The sequence below is a fragment of the Trichosurus vulpecula genome, chromosome 5 (assembly GCF_011100635.1).
Source record: "Trichosurus vulpecula isolate mTriVul1 chromosome 5, mTriVul1.pri, whole genome shotgun sequence".
NCBI classification, from domain to species: Eukaryota; Metazoa; Chordata; class Mammalia; order Diprotodontia; family Phalangeridae; genus Trichosurus; species Trichosurus vulpecula.
The window spans coordinates 161598312-161621891 of NC_050577.1; the positions used below are offsets into that span (position 1 = coordinate 161598312).

The 23580-nt window shown below is 34.8% G+C and overlaps 1 protein-coding gene across 1 annotated transcript in view; it reads right to left on the minus strand.

Moving 5' to 3' along the window:
- Positions 1-23580, minus strand: part of SEMA3D (semaphorin 3D) — a 140726-nt gene that overhangs the window by 101953 nt on the left and 15193 nt on the right. The window contains exon 2 of the mRNA XM_036758346.1: positions 15578-15738. Coding sequence (XP_036614241.1) covers positions 15578-15738 — 161 coding nt within the window. The remainder of the gene's footprint in view (positions 1-15577; positions 15739-23580) is intronic.

Genomic DNA, 23580 nt, shown 5'->3' on the forward strand with positions numbered 1-23580 from the left:
AATTAAGGGAATAGGAGGCTCTTTGGACTATACCTGGGGGAAATGTAATGCAAAAGGGAAGTGTCAGGAGGAGAAACATTGGGAAAAAATGAAGCATAGGAAAAAATACAAGAAAGAGATAGGTCCTAGAAGCCCTTATGCTATTATGGTCACATGTCTTGCCTTTAAGAACCTTCAGTATACTTGAGAGTATATTTGACAGGGAAGGGACCAAGAAGGTGATAGAATAGTCATACTTTATACATAACATTATGTTTACTATTATATTGCTATTTATGCTTACTGTCATATTACTATTATTATAGTATTACATTATGTCATTATAACAAAATGCTTTATAATAAATATTATTATAATTATACCATAATATTATTATAAATATATTATTGTATTTATTATTATATTCCTTATTATATTTACCAGAGTTCTTTTTTTCTGAAAGTAATCAGCAAATTTGTAAGCATTTGCTGTCACAATTGCACCTAGCAATTTAAAACTATTTTACACTTATTTTACTTTTCTTTCCCAAATGAGAATGGTCTGGTTTGTGGAGATATGAGTGCATTCCAAGCATAGGGAATAGAGATGGGAATATTATGTGTGAGGAATAGCAATATGGCCAGTTTGAGTGAATAAAGGAGAGTAATGCATAATAAAAGCTAAAAATGTAGGTTGGAGTGAAGTTGTAGAAGGTTTTAAAAATTCCAGAGAAGCCCATAGCTAATTTTCAAGGCAAGGCAATGGTTGAAGTTCAGTGAGTGAAGGGAGTGGCATAGTTAGATGTGTGTTTTAGAAAAAAAAAAAGTCACTTTGGCAGCTGAATTGAAGATGGGAAAACTAAAGTAGAGAAATTTTATGCAGGGAGACCATTTAGGAAACTATTGTTATGTGGGCTTATAATAATGACTGAAAACATACAAATCCTCTTATTGGACCAGTGGACTTGTCCCTGGGTGTGAATGGATGACTATATTGTTTTGTATAGTCAACATTTCTTTCTGGTTCCTGTTTCAAAGGAAGAGGTGTAAATCCACATGGCCCAGTTTGAACTGGTCCTATTATTAAACCCCCTGAGATGATTCTGGCACCAGTGAAGCAGAATCTTCAACCATCGAGATTGTATAGATGAAGTTCAGAGAACAAAGGAAGAATCAACCAGACAGAGGACTACTAATCAATCTTCTCTGCTCAGTAATTAAAAACCATTGTGATTTATAGGATATTGTGTAGATAGTGTTACATAATATATTTTTGTTAACTGATTTCCTATAAACATGTAGGATCACAATATAAATATCAATTATGAGTTTGTTTTCTTGGTATTGGTAAGTCTATATCCTAAGTATCCCTAAATAAATTGAATATGGAAAAAGCATCGTGGAAGACTAGAGTAAGTTACACTTTCTAAGGTGAATAATTTAAAGATGTAAATAAATAACTCTGGTGGATTTGTTAACCCCCATCCACACATACAACAACAGTATGGATCAATTGCATTATCCTATATATTTAGTGGTCATGACATCATAGCTGAATGGTGTAGTGGAAAGAGTCCTGATTCTGAAGTGCAGAAGACCTGGATTAAATTATACCTCTGATGCTTATTATACACGTATAAGTATGTGCAAATCACTTAATCTAGGCCTCAGTTTCCTCATCTGTAAAATGAGAGTTGGATTATATGAACTCTGAGGATACTTCTAGGTCTACCTCTATAACACTATGAACTGTATGTTAGCATTATCATTTTTAAACTATTTAATGTTTTAATGATCAGTTTTACATGCCGCTATTGAAAAATGTTGAGTTTGAAAAGAATTAGAAAATTAGACTAAGAGGTATCTGTTTAAAAAAGTCAATCCTATATTTTTAAAAGCAAGAGAACATTAAATGGTAATTTTCTCTAGTGAGTATGTATCATGATTTCTTATATAGAATATAGTAGCAAAATTAAAATAATTACTTTTACCTAAATGTTTCATAAAGATTTCTTAGAAACTGTAACTTCATAAATAAACTGCTGAAGTGATTGTTATGTTTACTTCATATTTCTATATCTACTCTCCATATCAAATGACTTCCTCATTACACTTCAAATAAAGATAACTCTTATCAAAGAAATATATATATATATATATATATATATATGTTACAATTTCCTTAGAAGTTATTAGTTTAATTTATAACATCCCAGGATTTCTTTAGTAGTTATCATTTAGCAAAGACAAATTCTCCTATCATTTTATTTTTCAAGATGAGTCTATTTAGGGAAACATTCAAATAAAAACAAGACCATAAAAATCCAGCCAAAAAACCCGCTAATTATATTTGCGATTTGTTTTGTTCCTGATGAAGTAATCTAATTGAATCTAGTTAACAAGTGCATGGTCCACAGAATCCCCTCTGGCCTAATTTGGAGATGTCAAGAGGCTTTTGCTCTTGTTTTTTTTAATAACTATTTACACACACACACATAAATATTTATTTAGTAACTATTCAGGAAAAGTAAATTGATGCAACTTGTATCATATACAAAACCATTTTAAAAATCCCTTGGAGTTGAAGAGATGGTTCAAGGAAGATGAAAAAGTTGAGATTATTGCTGAGCATAGTTAGAGACTCAGAAATAAGCAAATTAGAAATTCTCTGAACAGAGAATTGTCCTAGGTACTGGGACAGGGAGGGGATGCTAACTTGAACATGGCAAGAAAGCGTCATGAAGAAGGGTGAAATCACCAAGGGCAAAACATACCCGATACACAATTTTTTTTTTCTTACAGTTGACCTTAGTGGAATATTCTTTAGCTTCAATTTAAGTAGAACCCTGAGATCAATAAACAGAAGCTGCTCCAATTGACATGATACAGATGTCAGAAAGAGCTTTAAGGTTCTTAGAATATTTAAGGAAGTCCCCAGGGGCTAGTGAATGTTTCCTACATGAACTGTACAATTCATTGGGGTAGGCTGCATATCTTATTTTAATTTTGTATCTCTCCTAGTGCCTAGCACAATGCTTTATGAATAGCAGGATCTTTAGAAATAAGTTGTATTGAATGGAACCTTTACTCTAGACAAATTGGTCTATTTACTGTCCACTAAACCTACCTGAGGTATGTCCACTTTCAAACCTCAAGTCATTCTCTTTTCCTTTTCTTTCAATCTATATGATTCTTATGTATCCTTCTCACTTCCTGGAAAAAAATATTGTTCAGTCATTTCAGTTGTGACTGATTCTATATGACCCCATTTGGGGTTTTCTTGGCAAAGATACTGGAGTAGTTTGCCATTTTCTTTGCCAGATCATTTTACAGATGAAGAAACTGAGGCAAATGGGGTCAAATGACTTGCCCAGGCACACACTCAGGTCTTCCTGACTCCAGGTCTGATGCTCCATCTGTTATGCAACTTAACAACCCTCCTCTGAGCTCTCTATTATTTTTTGGTCCTTGTTTTGTTGGTTATCTTTTACTAGGATGTGACATAATCTCAAACTATAAGTTTCTTGAGGGAAGAGACTATGTCTTATAATTTCATATAATCCTTGGCACTTAGTACATGGTAGGACTCCCCAAAAAAGTAATTGAAAGATACTAATGAGAATTGTTTTTTTTTCATGAAATAAGGAAAAAGAATAGATAATACTCTATGTCAGGGTCCTAAGAAGCATTTTAATTACAATGAGCAGATGGGACTCTCACAGCACTATTTTAGCTGAGAACCAGTCACATTTAAGGATTCCATTGTTTTACCTCTGTAACTATTGGAGAGCATGTGTTTGGCATTTGTGTGAACAAATGAATCACTATGAAACAAAACAGCAAGCTGCAGCTTGAAAGCTAATTTATAATGATGTTCAAATGGTTTCAGTTTTCTAAATTTCAAGCAATTGGGAATTAACAGGGTTATCATTTTATAGTGACTTTATACATAATGGGCAGGATTTAGTCATTTCAAAGGTTAAAGAATTAGAAGGAAATCTGTACCTCATACTGCAAGCAAAGAAAGCCAAAAAGTCACTAATTCATAAATGAATTTTTGCTTATAATCCACATGCAAAATTCAGTTTTAGGGTATTCATCCAGCTAAACAACAAAACCAAAGCTCATCCTTCTTTTTCAGGAGGCTTTATGGATAGAAAAGACAAACAACAAAGACCTTTTCATAATGAGCTGGGAATCAAAGAAAAATGGCAACAAAAATATGTCCTCATTTTAAAAAGATTACATTAGGGACATGAAGAGACTTTTAACATCATTCCTTTTTCAATTTACAAGACACAATAACTTGATTTTGGGTTGATTTTTTAAAAGTCATATAAGTGCTTTCATAAATTTTGAAGATTATTAGAAAATTTGGTTGTCATTTAAGGTTTGTATAGTGAATGATATGGGATCTGAGTAGTAACTCATCTGCATATATTTGTTTATTTATATACTAATTATCTCTGGCAAAACTCAAATTATCTTTATAGTTTCAAGGATGTAGTTCGTGCATTATATTTCTGAGATTTAATATGCAATTTAAAAATGATTCTGATTTATTTTGGCTAAACAGAATAAAAAAGTAATTCTTTAATAAATGTGACATCTAATATTTTATTTTAGTAAGGTAACATATAAGTTTATTTGAGAGTAACCCACAAAAATAGAGAATTTATCTTAGATAGAATATAAATTTGAAGTAGTGCTGGAAATTAGTTTCTTATTAAGACAAAATACTATGGCTACCCCTCACAAAAGGGTTTTTTCTTTCATGAAACAAAATTAGCTCTTCACTTCTCTGAAAGGAAATTACATTTCTACAATGGCATATGATACATTTTCTACAAACAGGAAATTTTTTAGGAAAGCAAAATAATTAATACAGACTTGACAAAAATAAGCATTTGTAATAAAAATATTTTATTAAAACTAATGTTATGTTTATCCAGTCATGTATAATAGGTATCATATATAGAGAGAATGCTGGTCTTGAAATTTATGAATTCTTAGTTTGTTTTTACATTAGTAACTTGTATGAATGTGGGGCAGTTATATAAATTTTCTTTGCCTTGATTTCCTCATCAAAAATCACTCCATCTATATTGCTCAAGGAGAACAAGAGCTTTCAAAATGTAAATACAAAAAAATCAAAAACTGAACGATCTTTAAAAATAATTATTTTACACTATTATGCCCATTAAATTTTGATGCTCCAAGAAAAAGCTCCCCTGTCACTCTCTAGTTACAACTCTGGCTGAACTATGATTTTTAACATCTATTATACTACATTAATTAATCCACTGTGTGCCACTAAAAATTCATCTCATCTTTCGCACACAGATATGCATCATTTATCTATACCTGAACTGCATCACTGGGAGAAAATGGTTAATAGAATATCACAGAGTTGTATATAAATCATACTTCTAAATTGGGGCCCGTGTTATATTAGATAAATTGGAGAGGCATTTAGAGATAATAGAAGACTGGTCTTTTGTCAGTAAAAATAGGGAAAATGCATTCTTCAGAAGACTTTCATTAGTAATAATTTCTTTACTAGACCATTTTGTGAAAGAATATTGCATCCAAAAAATGGTCTGGCAGAAACAAGTCCAGTCCTTCACTATTTTCTCCAACTCAGCAACCTAGGCATCTTTTTAAAAAAATAACTAACAAACCATAGTTATCATAAAATAGGGAGCTAGAAAGGACTTTTGTCTGTCCCTTTCACTCTACGGATGAAGAAACCTCATGAGACCCAAGGAGTCTAAGTGACTTTACCAAGGTCATGAATGTAACCAGTGACAGATCTGGGAATTGAACCTAGATATTTTAGTTACAAATTCAGCATTTGTTCCCCTGTACCATAATGTGTCTGTACTTTAATGGACAAAAATGGGTCTCTTGGTGAAGTACTGTATCCCATTCGATAATTGAAAAGTCTCTTCTCCCACTCAGTACTTTGTTTTATTCTTATTTTTAAAGTTTCACTGGTGTGAACTCCCAGCATGAGAATCTCTGACATCGACCCAAATAGAGGACTACAGACTATAGTCTGTAGTCTTAGAGAGTTATTTGGAGCACTTAAGTGGAGGTGACTTGGCCATGATCACAACAGCTAGTATGTGTCAGACCCAGGACTTGAATCAAGGTCAGCACTTTTGACCATATAATCCCAGGGAAGTAATATAACCTCTAAGTGACTCCAGACAGCTATTCTAGGACTATACAGCCTAGGTGCTGATCTGTATTGTTAGGGTGAGTTTCCTAACACAGAGGTCCTCATTTAAATGAAGTCATAGGTCTTTCTTCCTCTCTTCCCTTACCCATGAAAAAAGGTGACAAATTAACTTTTTTTTAATAGTTCAGCCTATTTTACTGATCTATGTTTAAAAAATTATTTTTTCATAAGATAGGATTTGAAAAATAAAATCGAATAACCAAGTTCAAGTAAATTTAAAGGCCTTACCTGAGCACATTCCAAGTCAAATCTGTGACACTCGAAGACATGTTATTTCCATAACAAACGAATGGTCTTAATAATTAAAAAGATGGTACTCGAAAGGTTAAGATCTTAAAAATATCCTTTTAAAACACACAAATACTTCAGGAAGAATAAATTTAGAGGAGGTTTCTTCTGATATTTTAATGATGGAATTTAGTAAACCTTCTAGTACAGCAAAGAACTCAAGAAGAATTGCTTTGACTCGTCAAATGTTCTTTTCAGGAATGTTTATCAATCACAACTGAGACATTAAAATAACAGAGTAAGGGTTAAGAAAATCTCATATATTCCAGCAAAAACTGAATCTGTTTTATTATTAAAATATTCAAGTATTTGGGGAGAGGATCAAGTGTCTTGTTTAAAATGACAATCTTATTAAAATAACTGTATTTTCAAGTGTATTCTGTTAAAGAATAGGAAAATACTATCATTTAAATGACTAAATCCGCTATTTGCACTTGAATAACTTTTTCCCAGAATAATAAAAGGATAAATCTCCTCTCAAAAATGCATAAGCATTAAAGGGAAAAAAAAACTGTATCCCCTCAAACTGGCAAACTGTAGTTAACATTTTATTTTTTTAAATCATGGACAAAAACTAATAAGAAATAAATACTTTGATGTATTGATTTAGTCTGTTTAGTAGTTTTAGATCCCTGAAGTAAATTTCTACCCTATTTGCTACATTTTCTAAGTTTTAGACTATCTTGTTGAACTATATATATATATATATATATATATATATATATATATATATATATATACACACACATCATGACTATGTCTAACCAGAGAATATAGGCTAAATGTTGGAAAAGAAAAATGTCAAAAAAAATGAGGGAATGAGGAAAAATAAAATTTCCTAAATAACTGAATTATCAAATTATGAGGTTACTTGATTTTGCTTCATTTTTTAAATCTTTCTGCATATCCAAAACTTGTAACATGTTTTTTTTTTCTTAAGAATTAACATATATAAATGCTAAGTTCCCTTTGAACTTCAACTTTCTTTTGATTTGTGGTTCTTATCTTGAAGTCAATTTGCATGATGGACTATTTTAATGATCTTTTCATTCGCCATCTCTACTGTAGAGAAATTTGGCTGTATCAGTTTTGTTTGTTTGTTTTTAACTCCATCACTAAACCTTGGAACTGATAGTGCTTTTAGAGATTGCTTGGTCTAACCCATTTATTTTACTAAGAGCACTGAGGCCCAGAGAAGTCTGAGTGATTTGTCTAGATCAGGCATCTAAGAAATGGCAGAGCAAGGACTCAAGATGGCTGCTGACTGAAGCAAAACCCATCGATCAGAACCAGAATGACTCTGGGATTGTACAGGAGTCACTCCTATATGTAATAGCTCTATTTGTGGTATAGAAATGCTGTAGCAATCTTCCCTGCATCATCTCAGGGCAATTCATACTTCCTGATATCTCTATTACCCAGTAGGCGGCAGTAGAACATTATAATCCCCAACTAATTGAAGGGAGGCTAACATAACCAACACATGTAATCTAAGGAGTAAAATAAGCCAGTGGATATTTGGATGAATAATACCTATATACATGGTCATTCCTGCTACAAGTATGCCTCATTTCGGACAAATCTGAGAGTCAGATTTAACATAAAATTAATTGGGTGGTAAATGTTTATTTAATGAAAGAATACACCATATAAGAAAAGAGTTTTGTAATATTTAGCACTCTGAATAAATTCAAAGTATAACTCACCATACAAAAATATCATTTGATGCAAATGTTTTGTAGATAATGCTAATTACATAAATTAGGTAAAATAGTCTTTAAAACTAGCTGAAAGTCATTTTATTCTTTGATAAAAAGTTATCATGTGTACTTAGTAGAAAGGAAGCTCCTTGAGGGCAGATATCTCACTTTGCATTTGTATCCCTAAAATTTAGTATATAGTAGGTGCTTAATAAATTATTGTTGCCTGGTTGACTGATTTGTGAGTCTGACAGTGATTTATTCAGAATTCTGTATTTATTCTCCCAAATCTTGATAACTTTTTAAATAATAACTTTAACTTTAGTACAAAAAGATGATCAAAGTACCCTGGCTAGTCATCATTTAGAATTTTTAACTTCCATATAAATATAAAGAAATTCCGAGTACAGTATTTTAAAGTATTTTAGTTATGCAATTCTTTTGGCTACCATTTACTGAAACAATGGATTTGAATGCAACTGTTGGGGATCAAATTTTAGCACTGCTTCTAATACTTGTGTGACCTTGAGCACTAAATGTCGCTGTGCAACAAAAGTTCCTTAATCTGAGGGGATGAGACCATATGTCATCCAAGGTCCTTTCTAGCTTTAGATCTTTGATCCTCAAAAAATAATGTCCATGAAGATGATCAGAATAATCAATGCCATCCTGAGAAGCATAGACTGACTTGGGAAATGTAAGATTTTAATCTGCAGTTTGGTTTTGTACCTTTTCCTAGATTGATTGATAGTCAAAAAATAAACCACCATCAACCAAAAGCCCCACAGAGTTTCTGGAAGTGAGAGGTGGAGAGTGGGGAAGGGAATCAGAATTAGCCAGAATCAGAATTTTTTAATGACTCTCATTCCAAAGAGAATAAAGGTCATGCTTTAGATGCTAGTACTTCTAATGTGTGGTTTCCTCACACAGAGAAAGTCTGGAACTCTGCTGGAAAGGCACTGAGCCAATGCAAACCACTCTGGGTCCAAACAGTGTACAAACACTACATTCTGACACTTTTTACTGAAGAATACATTTAGCACTAGATTAGCTGCATAATTCTGAAAGACATACACCTATATAAATACATAAAATTGCACAATCTCTGATCTAGAAACAGCTCATAAAACATCTCATCTATGTATATAAACTTTCTATGAATTCTGAATTAGATAACTAAACATTTCAGAAACCTTCAGTAATGATTTTTGTTCTAGATATACAGAAAAGCCTTGGTCTATTAGATGATTCTACTGTGTACACACATATACTCACACACACACACACACACATAATTTCTAACATCTGTAGAATCAAATATTAGCACTTGAAGAGTCACAGAAGAGTTTGAGATATTTCTAAAGCATTCAAACTATGAAGCTATTGGATTGGAATTTATTTTAAACAATGATCTCACCATAAACACAGACAAAATGAACTTTCTCTTACATTTCTTGAAAGCACAGCACAAGTCAAGAACAATGTTTTTAAATCTTGAAATAGCACAGAGAAATATAATTATATTCAGGTTAGGATGTATTCTAGAAAACATTTATATAATTACCCAAATGCAAGGTCCCATTAACATCTCAAACTCAGAATGTCCTAAATTGAACTTGTTATATTCCCTACACTACTATCCTTCCCATTAATGCCAACATCAACCTCCCAGTGTTCCCAAGTAAAGACCTACCAACTTTGACCCTTTATTCTTTCTGACATGCTACACCCAAACAGTTGCCCAGTCCTGTCAATTCCTTGATACTCTGATAAATATCACCTCCTCCCCTTTTCACTCTCACTGCTACCAACTTATTTGAGGTTCTCATCTGCCATCTGTACTGTTCACTCTCTTAAACAGGCTCTCTGTTTCCAATTCAACTCAATTAACATTAGCTCCCTGTTGTGTTCTATAACGGGGACTATATCATTTTTAATAGTTTTCTCCCCAGTGCAGAGCATGGTACCTGGCAGGCTCATAGGAGGCACTTAACAATATGCTCACTGATTAAAGATGGATTGATTCTCAGCACTAGGTATATAAAGACAGCTGAAGTACTGACACTGTCCTAAAGGAGCTCTCTCTCTAATTCATTTTTGCACAAAGAATCCTTTAGACAGTCAATAACTGTTTAAGTGATTGCATCACTTTCCCCACTCAAAAACCTTTCAGTAATTCCTTCTTGCCTACAGTGTAAAATACAAAGTCCTCAGCTTAATATTCAAGGTCATACACAAATGGTCTCAATTCACCTTTCCCATTTTATTTCACATTATTTTCCATCACATACCACGCTGCTAGGCACCCAACATTCTTATCTTGGGCTCTCCTGTCTCCATCCAACATATCTTACAATCTTAATAACCCTGTGCCTCACTTTCATCATTTATTAAACAGAGATAAGATTGCATATATTACCTAAAGTATCTCACAGAATATGCCAGAAAAGTAGATTGTAAATCATAAAATGTTATATTCAGTAAATGAGAATTATGATTTTTGAAGCCTTTTTTTCCCTTCAAGTTCCAGCTTAGGTGGCAACAAAAAGCCTTACCTGATCCTTCTTTCTATAAATGATTTTTCCCTCATATTCCCTGCATTGAATTTCTCATCACTGCTTGATCTCTCCCATGTAATTATCATAGTATAATTTGTACAAGTTATATATAATGTGTGTATACATGTACATATATATGTACACACATATATAGTCTCTATGTGTGTATACACACACACACACACACACACACACACACTTTATAACCCCAAATAGCTCATAAAATCCTTCAAGATAGGGATAGAGGCATTTTTTCATCTTTGTATTCAGTATATCTAGTATGTTCTAAATAAAAGTTTGCTTAACTGAACAAAATAGAAACTCTGAAAAGTAGGAATAACCTAAGGAAAACTATAATATGAATTACTTTATCACCTTGCTCTTTCCCAATAGATGTTGATCTTTATCCCTTTGGGGACTCTACTTTTTCAAAGTTATCTCTGTTCCTGCTCCTGCTCCTTGACAACTGTCCTATGTAGCAGTCTTGCTTTCAGTTGGCTATCAGCTAATACTTGCTGTTCTCTTAACAGCAAATTAAAGTGTTTATTTGGGTGTCACTTGATTTTTCAACACTCTTAGGGGCCATTACCCAATTGATAAATAGAAAAAGAAATTAACAACCAATATTCAAGCAAAGAAATTTAAACTATCAAAAGTGACATGAAAAAATTCTGCAAATCACAAATAATTAGAGAAATGTAAATTAAAGTAACTGAAATTCTACCTTACATCCATCAGATGGGCAAAGTTGACAAAGAAGGAAAATAATAAGTATTGGAAGTACTTTGAGAAAACAGGTACAGTAATGCTTTACTATTAGAGCTATAAATTGGTAGACACATTTTAGAAATCAACTCTGTCCCTAAAGTTAGTAAACAGCATACTCTGATCAAGCAATACCACTGTGAGGCCTAAACCCTAAAGAGATCAATATGTACACGAAGGACCAATATATACAAAATATTTATAGCAGATTTTTCATTTTCTTGGTAGTGGCAAAGAACTGAGAACTAAGGGATAGTCAACATTTGAGGAATGGCTGAAGAAATAATGCTATGCGAATGTAATAGAACACTATTTTGGCATATGAAATGATGGGAGAGATGGTTTCAAAGAAACCTGGGAAGATTTGTACTGATATTGAGTAAAGTGAGTAGAACCAGAAGAACAATGTATAGAACAACAACACTGTAAAGGCAAGCAACTTTAAAAGATTTAAGAACTCAGATCAATGCAATGCTGATCCAGAGGACTCACGATGAAACATACTACTTTCATCTGACAGAGAGGTGACCAATTCAGAGGGGAGATCAAGACTGTTTTTAGATATGGCCAATTAAGGAAGTTTTTTTTTCTCTCTCAAATTGAGGAGTAGAGGTAGTTAATGGCAAGAAAATAAATGCATGTTAATTGGGAATTTAAAAAAAAATACACTATTAAGGACATTTCATGTTCAGGTGCTCTCAAAGTAGAAGTTATGTTCCCTGTGGTAGGAGGTGAGCTGTGGCCTGACTCCTCAGAGTTGTGTGACCAAGAAACTGAACATGGGAAGAGAGGCCAAATCCCACTCTCCCAGTTACTGATAGTGGCTACTCTTGTGTGTAAGGTTCCAAAGGCCCACTTTCTAAGCTCGGCACAGGTACTTCATGGCAATTAAAATCTAAGCAATAACTCACCTACAAAAGTAGCAGATTGGAAATCCTCCAGGCCCTCAACATACCCACTTCCTACTCTGTCCCATATCAGTTAATAGCTATGGTGGGTACCCCCTACAGGGTATGCTTGATGATCCAGTGCAGTCACCAATGTTTAAGCCATGTCTCCCACCCTTTCATTCTGGGTTGGAAGGAGAAAACTTCATTGGATGTGCTAACAGGTATTGGATGGGTTCTGACATGCATAGCAGATCTCATATTATCTTTCATCTCAAACTCACCCTTTTCCAAAATGTAGAGGCCTCCAACATCCTTCTAGTCCCCTAGGTTCACGTCCTCAATGTCGTTTTTGTCTTCTCAATCTCACTCACTTATTCCATAAGTAATCAAATTTTGTCATTTTTACATCCAAAATATGTTTCTTATCTGTGCATTTCTCTCTACTCACCCAGCCTAGCTCAGGCCCTTATCACCTCACACTTGGACTCCTGCAATAGTCTCTTAATTTATCTCTTCTGTTTCAAATTTCTCCCTTCTTTCATCAATCTTCCACATAGCTGTCAAAGCATTTTTCCTAAGGTGCATGGTTAGAGCATGTCACTCCCCTACACAAGTAACTCCTTATTGACTCTAGGATCTAATATTATTTCATCTTTATTTCATCTTTGTTTAGTTTATATTTTGTCTATATTTCATAACATAAAGAATAATTGCTAGAGGTATGTAATTTATAAATAAACATGCACATATGATGGGTGTATTCTCTGAGGTTTTTTTCTTTTTTTCCTAATTGACAGAGGATATAATCAAAGCAGTTTGAATACCACTGGCAAATTCAAAATAATTTCTGAAAGATGTAAAAAGTTGTCAATACCCAAAGGAGTGAAGTTGCAAAAGTAGGATGACAAAGGGATTGAAGACCCTATTTAGGGAGTTTTAAAATTATATATGCATGCATATAGGCCTATCCCTATTCTGCCTATTTTTGAAGTCAGCCCTATCTAACCACCAAGAGAAATTCTAAAGCAACTATTGACAACATTTGGTCAATACTCATCATTTAATTTTTTTAAAGAAAATTCTTTCAATATCCCAAAAACAAATCCACACATAACAGAGATTGACCACATAGAGATTTTGGAGAATCACCACATTAACAATCACAGTGGAATAGCAATCATCATGGGTCTCTATAAAATCAGTATTATTTTCTTTGGATTGTCTCTACCCACCTCCTCCAATTCTAGGATTTTTTAGTGGGGGGGGGAGTTCCAAAAATAAAGAGATTTGAATTGATATATAAAAAGGAAGAAAATTAAAATTGGGGCTGAATATTTACATACATGCAAGTGCACAGAAAATAGTATAGCAGAATGAATGGAGAACCAGTCTGGGAGTTGGAAAGATACAATTCAAGTCCATCCTCTGACAGGTACTGACTGACAGGTACCTGGGAAACTCACTTAACCAGTCAGTGTTCGAGGCAATTCTTTAAGAGTAGGAAGGCCAGGTTTGCTATACCTTAACTACAGTTCCTTAAATCTAGGCATGTTGTCCTTGATTTTATGATAATGGTACCTCAAGACTTGAGCAAGTCTGGGGAAGTGACATACATCTCTTTTGTGGTAAGTCAGCAAAAAACATGGTCTAGTTCAGATAAGCTGAACCAGCTATCTTTTTCTTCTCCAAATTAGGTAAAATTTAGGTGGATTTCCACAAAATTCACTAGTCTTTAGACAATGTTCAGTCCATCAATAAGCTTGAAGCCTCTCCAGGTTGATAGGACCTGTCTGGACATTTTGAATGACTTTTACTCTAAGTCAAGACATTAGGTTTTTAGTGGAGGCAGACATATCAACACAATTCAATACAATGGAGATTGCTATAGAGAGTAAGAATTTTACATTTTAAGGAGTACTCAACTTCATGGCTGCCTAACAAAAACATCTAATTTAGAAGAAAGATTCTTAACCTTGGGTCCACAGATCCCTTGGAACTTTCAATATTTTAGTAAATGCTTTCCCATTTAATTAGTTTCTGTTGCAATTCTATGCATTTTGTTTTATGCACTTCAAAACATTATTCTAAGAAGCATTCCATAGGCTTCAACAGAATGCCAAAGGGATCTGTTAAGAATCCCTGATTTAGGTGGATTTTCATAAAAAATCAACTGCAAATAATATGGTATTGACTTAACAGAAAATTTTGCCACACAATAACATTGAAACATCTTTAACTTCAAACAACTAATTTATAGGTGAAATATGGTTATAAATGGTTGTTTGAATGTTGTCTACTCTCTTAGAACGTGATCTCTTTGAGGGAAGGGATGGTGTTTTTGCTTTTCTTCATATTCTCAGTGCTTAGCACATAACAAGTACTTAACAAATGCTTTTTGGTCAATAAATACACTAAAAACTTCTGGCAATTTGTCTATTATGATGTAATACTTATTGACCAATAAATGCACTGAAAACATTTGGCAGTTAGCTTATAGTCTTAAAAGAAATCATTTAAAAGTGCTATGTATTTTATTTTGGAATGATTTTTAGATTTGTTTTCACCAGAAGAACTATTTATTATTTTCTTCTAAGTTTCTGTTAAAATTTATTTTTATTGCCTAAGCATACATTAGGTGATAACAGTAAGAAAGATGTTTGCTGAGTAATCTGAAAAAAGTTAACCAAAAAGTTAACCTCATTTTAAAGTTTTAATGCAGAAGATCCAAAAGACTAATGTTCATGTGGCTAACTTGAGAACTGACTAAATTTGAAATTACAATGAATGTCAATTCCAAAGAGCAAAGATAATTTCAATTTAACCATGAGAATTCTGTCATCCATTAAAACCAAAAACTGGGATTTCATTGTGTAGCTTTGCATATATTCTACAAATTGCCTAAACCATAAATTCACCCAGAAAAGTAATTTGTCTTAGGTTTCTTTCATATTAATAGGAGGTCACACATGTGGACTTAAATTCAATTCATAAAATCTAAACACTGTAACAGTGGGAGGTAAGATTATTAGGTTCCTTTAAGACAAAGGATCTATTGCATCTGACATTGAGGACACTCAGTCATTGAGAAACTAGAGGAAGAAAGTAGTTGAAAATAAACTTTTTCTCAGTGAACTGTATTTAAAAATAAACTGACCTTCTTAAAATTTTTGTTTAAGTCAACCAAGCTGAGCAGGAAGATGTGGTCCTTTGCTCCAAGCAGCAGCCTGCCCCTCTCCTCATCTAAGAGCAGGGTTTGGAAATCCAGCCCTTCTGATGAACCCAAGAAAGGAATACAGCTGTTTGAAAGAAGCAAGTCTGTGGGAAAATGAAAGGCCAAAAAAATGATTTTCAAATCAAAATGTTGATTTAAGACGCACTATACACTTTGTAAATATATGCACACAGCATGAAGGTTTCAGTTCAGATAACAGCAACATACAATTTATCGTTCTTTGTATATGGCATTGTTCTCGTTAACCTGAACCAAACTTAGATTAATAATGTTTCAGTGTCTGCATTGAGTAAAAGCTGGAGGAATCCCATTGATTGAGGGGTGAAAAGCCATAGTAAGCCCTAAATAATTGCTTATTGTGTTTCTACTCTGAGTTAAAAAAAAAAAAAACCTCCATGTCAAACATTTGACTATCAGCAAAGCCTGCAGGATATTAAAAGAGTGTGTCAGTAAAAGAGATAACATTGTATGGAGGAACAAATATTGGATCTGAGAGGCAGAAGTCCTAGATATGGGCTGCAACTCCATTCCTTCCTAGGCCAAAGCTTAGATGAAAACTCAGGTGTCCTGATGCCCAGGCCACTGCTCTGATGTACACACCACTCTTCTATCTTTTTCCTCTCTGGAACAGGTATGACTCCTAACTAATTTGGGGGCCAATTTAACAAGAAGAAAGTGTTTTTTTAAATGCCCCCAAACTTCTGTCCTGAAATTTTACATCATCTGTGGTATTTTCTTTCAATAGAAAATTAAGGTTGTGAACCTTATTTTTGAAGCTCAATCAGTGTGGTGCCTTTTTGGCAGCCAATGAGAAGGCTTCTGTTTTTGACATTCCCTTCAAGATGGCAGTAAAAGACATCAAGCAGATGTACATCTTAAAAATAGGTGACTTCATTTCTGCTTTTTTAAAAGAAGTAGTGTATATTCACCCCTTAATTCCATACAATCATACACAATTATTGATCACAACATTGCATTTAGAATCAAGCTACCAATCCCAGATCTAACCTTTACTATCCTTGTATCTGTGGACAAGTCACTACTACTTCAATTCTTGGTTTCCTAAATTGTAAAAACTATAACCTATTTTACTAGGCTGTTCACAGGCTAAAGAAGTACTCTTTCAAGCTTAAAATCTATATCAATGTGGGTTATTGTTAATATTTCTCTGAGTACTCCTTTTCATTTTTATTATTTTATAAAGATTAAAGTGTTATTTTCTTTAAATATCCAGTTTAGTCATTAAAGTAGATTTCTAAATGTGTATGGAAGGTTCTGTATTTATACTGGAATGCCTGGCTTTTATGGAATGAAAAAGGATTAGTTCATAGTTTGGACAAACTATGAGAGTACATATCTTGATGAAGATGTGATACTATCTGAAGCCTCCAGTGGCTGTGATGTCACAATCCTCAGGGGCCTGGCTGAGATTTATGGAACGTATTTTATGTGCACTGGATAGAAGTTTGCATAGTATATATTCTGTACTAATTATTTTTCTATGAAACTAAATACAGCATTGTAATAGCTTGTCAGCCCATAGCACCACTGGTGTTGTATTTCCCAGAAGTCACAAAAGTTGAGAACTTGTCTTTACATGGGCAAACATCCAAATAATTTCCCATAATGGTCCTAAGGTGGAGGTAAGAAGGGAAGAATAGAAGAGAGAGGATGGATGAGAGAAATTAAATCTGGAGCAGTAATAAAAGAATGCTCTTTTCACATAGCCCCTTCTTTGGCCAGGCAATTCTGTAGCTTCAGTGGGATTTCTTGATAATTATCCAACCAATAAGTAAGAAATAGGAAAACTGGAAGTATATGAAATAAGTCCATGGAGGATCTCTCAGTCTAACTAGAAAAATTATCCTATGAGCCAAGTTCTGTTTCAAATGTCAATGCGTGCTCTATAAAATGAAATATGGATTACGAAAGTTATACATACTTAATTAGGGGTAAAGAGATGCTTTGTAAAAAGAAATAACATTCTCTGATGTTGCGTTTTAAATGCCGAGATTTTCACTCCCCTCTTTATTTCGTAATACAATAATAATTCATTTTTGTCTTTACCAATATGGAAGGAGCAGCCAGGGAAGAAGAAAAACATAACATTTATATTAAAAAAATACAAAAAAACCCCAATACACCTGCTTTAATATTTGCTCATCCTGTATTGTTCTTAGTTTCCAAACAAATTTGATTAGGGAAAAACAGCTGTAAAAATAAGAGTTAACCTGAAGCATTGTTATTCAAGAATGCTTAAATGATGCCTTGTGTCTTAATATTGCTAATTTAAAAAAATTTTAAAAGGTATGCTTCATCAAGTCAGGATCCAAGCTAAATAATGAGCCTTGGACGGTACATATGGAAATCTCCCGGTATGAAGCATGGGTTATTTTGAAGGCAGCTTTGGGACAGGGATTTGAACAGGTTCCCTCTTTCCTAAGCAGGTTATCTTTCTTGCATTTTTGCCAAGCAAAGCACAGTCATCTCCCTTTACCAGCACATCTTCTATTAAAGGGCAACACAAAATTGTTAGCTACCGACGAAACCTTTTAGCACTGAGTACTCTACCAAGATGATCTAGAGCCACAAAAAGAGACTGGGTATTCAGCTGGGTAACCTATGTAAATAAGGTTAACAAACTGACAAATGCCAGGCTTTTTAGAGAAGAGTTCCCCACAACCAGATCTGTCTGGCTCTCAGCCATACCTTGTCAGCCTTTTGGGCAACAAGTGTGTTTTCACAAGGAGAAAAGGGATGTGTGATTTAGGTGGAAGGCAAAAGAGCTTCCCATGAGAGTAGTTCACAGAGAGATGTGAACGAGAGAGAGGGGTGAAGTTCAATAGTACGAGCTCCTTCCCAAGACACTTTAAGCATTCCCCCTTTATCTGAAGTACAGCCTGTCTCTTTGACATCATTCCCCATCATCACCTTGTTCTTCTTTTCTCTAGCAACCTATCTTCTACTGCCAGCTGGATTTTTGCTTGCAAAATTTGTTATGACCCCAACACCTGTCTCATTTTTTATCTGCTCTCCTATTTATCTTTTTAGATGGACTGTTTGGACTAGACCTGTGATTCCGCTGGTTTAGGGAAGTCCCTACCAGATTGGCACCTACTTCATAGTTAAGATACTTGTCTAGACCACAAGCAGTTTAAGTGATTTGAATAGGGTCACAGAACCAGTATGTCTGAGATGGGCAGCTATCTGGCATGGTGGATAGGGCACCAGGCCAGGAGTTGGGAAGACTCATCTTCTTACATTCTAATCTTATTTCAGAAACTCGCTGTGTGAACCTGGGAAAGTCACTTAACGCTATTTGCCTCAGTTTCCTCATCTGTAAAATGAGATGGAGAAGGAAGTAACAATCCACTCCCACATCTTTGCCAAGAAAACCTGAAATGGGGTCACAAAGAGTCAGACACGACCAAAACAACTAAACAAGAGTGTCTGAGGTGGGATTTTAATTTGAGTTTTCCTGATTCCCAAGTCAGGTCTTTTTGTCCATTGCCTCTATAACTAAGGCAAAAATCTCAGTTGGAGAAGGAAATGGCAAACCACTCTAGCATCTTTGCCAAAACAAAAACCCCACAACAAGCATTTATTAAGCACCTACTGTGACTGTGCCAGGTGTGGAGGTTACAATCATTAAAAAATAAAACAATTCCAACTCTCAAGGAGCTCACATTCTTTCAAGCGAAACAAAGCATACATGTATAAATATGTACAAAATACATGTATGAAATAAATGTTGGTGTTGTTATAAAAAACCCAAATGTGGTCACGAAGAATTGGACACAACTGAAAGCAACTGAACAACAACAAATTCTCAAAACATATTCATAGATTTAGAGGTGGTAGAGAACTTAAGGATATTTCATCCAATCTCTTCATTTTGAGGAAACAGACTGAGTGTTCAAGTGACTTGCCCAGGGTGACACAGCTAGTGTCAGAGGAAGAATTCCATCCTAAATCATCCTGACTCTAAATCCAACACTCGTGTATTATGCCAACCTGTAGTCTCAACTGAATATTTCTAGAATTAGACTATAATTGAGGTCAAAACATAAGTATTTCTGAAATGGAAAATACATAGAACGTTAAACTTGTAAAGGACCTCAAAGATCATTTAGTTCCCCATCCTCTTGTTAATTTACATAAGGTCTCATTATTAATCTCTCTTCATTTATTAAATAAAAAATTAATAAGTTTGTCGTAAAGCTAAGCCTTAGTATGTGGGTTTCTGAAGGGGGGAGGGAATGACACTCAAGGCTGACCCCAAACAATACTGAAAATCCTTAGGTTAAACAATTTTAACTCTAGTAGAGATCACCAACTCCAAGCCTATAATGTTACAGATGAAAAAACTTAAGGTCCCTAGAAAGGAGGTGATTGTCACACAGTCAGTTACTTCTTTGTTTTCTTTATAGAATTTACAACTCTTGCCTAAAATCAAGAATTCAGCATCATCTTTTCCAATTAGAATGTCACTCTTAACAAAAGTAATACTCTTTGCATTTGTAAAGGTAAATAGCCAATATTTTAAAAAAGAAAAGTATAAATATATGAGATGTATGAAAAATATATAAAAACATAAAAAGAAGGGAAAGGAGCACAATGGAAAGGAGCTTGAAAGGCCCTTAGAGCTCATCTAGTCAAACTGAGGGAATTAAGTGACTTGCCCAAGGTCATGTGGACAGAATGGGGCAAGGCTGAGATATGAACCTAGATCTAACTCTCAAATCCGAGACTTTTTCTACTACAACATACTGCCTCTCATGTCCCACGATAACCACAATGCAAAATTCTGAGCACAAAAAAAAGAGATTTTAGATACCTTGCCCCATGCCTCATTTTACAGATGAGGAAACCAAGGCCTAATCAAGTGAAATGACTGACTCAGGAGCATTTAATTAGGAATCTGAATATCTAACATATGGTCCAAGGACCATATATAATTTATCAGAGATCTTTAGCAAAAACATTTAGGCCTAACTACCCAACCACCATTACTATTGTATAAATGGCTGGCCCCAAGGCTTAGCTCAGTTTAATAATTGCAAAAAATATCCACATGACCTATGACCTATCCTCATGTTTCATATAAAGAGACAGCATGCTGCAGCTGAGAATGTAATGGTTTTGTAATAAAGAGACTAAGGTTTAAATGACATGAACTGTGTGACCAATATGGAACTCACCAGACCTCTTTGAGTCTACATTTCCCCAATCTGGAAAATGGGAATAATAATACGAATACTCTTTATCTCCACAAAGATTGTTATGAGGCAAAAGCTTTGTAAATCAAACATTGTAAAATGGGAGCTAATTTTGTCCAAAAAAAATTTGAACCACCTTAAAAAAATTAGTCCTCTAATACCTAGCTGCATCTTGCATTTCAGCATACAGAAAAAGGCCTTTGTAATTAAGACAAAACTAAAATAAAAGAAACAAAAAAAAAACCATAAATAGAAGTTTCCTATTTTGTGTTATCACTTTTTATTTTAGTTCCCATTAAAAAAGATCTCTGGACCAAATCCCATTTACTGCCTAGTGAACTGTCACCTAGTGACAATTTTCTTCAGAGAACAATTCACTCTGATGATCTATTCACTTCCTCTCTCACAGGAAAGGAGTGAATAGTCATAAAAAGCCTAATAAATGGAGACAACAGCCATGTACATTCTTTCAAGAGAATTTTCTCAGTGTCTGTTAGATGACCAAAGTCCTTCCCATTGCCACTCCCTGCATGGTTGGATGCTCCATTCTAACATTATTGCCAGAGACACTGAACCTGGGTGGAGACCCAAGTTTACTCTGGAAGGGAAGGGGAAAAAGCATTAATTATTCACCTATTTTGTGCAAGGCACTGTACTAAGAACTTTACAAAGACTATCTCTCTTGTTCCCACTGAGATAGGGTTACTATGATTCCCATTTTATAGGTGAGGAAAGTGAAGTAAGCAGAAATTAAATGACTTACTCAGGCTCACAGAGCTAGCAAGTGTCTGGGGCTAGATTTGCACTCAGATCTTCCTGAGTCCAGGCATAGCACTCTACCCACTGCACCACCAACAAGACTATGTTTAAATAATGATCTCTAGCAGTCTAAAAAGAATCACATTCCTGGCCTTATAGTACAGTAATTATAACTTTATAGAATCAGAAAATTTTAGAGCAGGAAGGAAGCCTTAGAGAGTACCTAGTCTGATTAAATTATTTGCTCAAGGTCACACATCTAGTTACTGGCAGGACTGAGATTTAACCTTGTCTTCTAATTCCATGTCCACACTGAGAAAAGAGATCCCAAATAGACTCAAAATTCAGAGGAATAGTTTTAAATATCTCTTTGAATAGCTCTATGGAAACTTTTACTTTGCCATGTATAGCTAACTATGGGGTCCATCTTTTCAAAACCTTCTCCAGGTTCCTGACCTCTTCACTGTAACCCCAAATCACTGTGTCATGGAAGACAGAACTCAAATGAACTCTAGTGGCTGATCTGGAAGCCCAATTTCCAGTCCAAAGAATGGACTTCTAACCTGACCCTAAGAAGCTGGACTCTTTGACCCATAAATGAATTATGTCCTACTCAGGTTTAGAAGATTCAATTTGAAACTGGGGCCATTATTGCAAAGGTCTTAATGTTAAGCTCAAAACCCCACAGAATAGACCTCATCATCACCATTACCACCTTAACAATTCTCCTCCTTCTCCTTCTTTCTTTGTCTTTCTGTGTCTCTGTCCATCTGTTTCTCTCCCTTCTCTTCCTGTTCTCTGTCTCTCTTCCTCCCCTCCCACGAGTAGGGAGACCCTTAACACTTCTCTGAGGATCATCTGTTCTTCCCATCTAATCTCTGGGGTAAAGGAATAGTATGAAAGATCTGAGGCACAATTGCAAAGTAAACCAATTTTATTTTTGAAGCCCCTCCCTCTCTATACCCATCTTCCACTTCTTAGAATATATCTTCTTCCTCCTTCCACATGACCAATATTTTGATGTAATCCTCTGAGTACTCAGAAATCCCTACTATAGTACACTTCACAGTGTCCCCCCATAACTCTCCTCTTGAAAATAAGTAATCCTGAGATAGGAGTTCACAGAAAAAGCAATATTATCATACTAGGTCATGTTAACATATCTATGTGCAAGGCACTGTGCTAAGTGCTGGCATGTGAATAACTGACAGCCCTCCCCAGGCTCAGGTGCCCTTTCCTTGCCCCCTTTCATTTCATTTGTTCTCCTAATGTTTGGATTATAACTAGGTGACTGGATGGGCTTGGCCCAGGTCTCTGCTTTCCTAAGCAACAGTCCAGGATGAGATATGGACATGTTTGTGAGCAGCAGGATCCAACACTGAGAAAGCTATCTCTTGTTTTAGCCTCACCTGGGTGTGGTCCATCTGACTGGAGACTGGATTCTTCTGAGCATACTGATTCTTTCCCAAGCCACTAGCTAAACTCTGTTTAAGTATGCACAATTTTATAATTCATCATTTCTCACCTAATGATAATGAGGATGAGGATGAGGATGATGTAAAATTTAACCAACCCTGGTAATTTTCAGGGCTAAAAGTAGATTTCTGGCCAATATTCTTATGACTATATTTCCAGATCAGAAAAATTGTGCTCTCCCTTACTTCTCCTTTTCAGCTTTCTGCAAACAGAACCTTGCTGATTGTTTGGTTAATTAGCTACCATTTAGGAACAATTAGGAATATCATCCATGGCAGTAATAAAGCCTCAGATATGACATAAGAAAATATATTTTTTGAAAGCATATAAACTATTGCATTATCAAATCTGCCCTCTTGCCAGTGCAGGATGCTAAATGGGATCACAGCAATTTCACATTTTGACACTTCAGTCTACACCCATGATTTTAAATGATAGATATTTCTACTGGCAAAGTTTCAATGGGAGAAA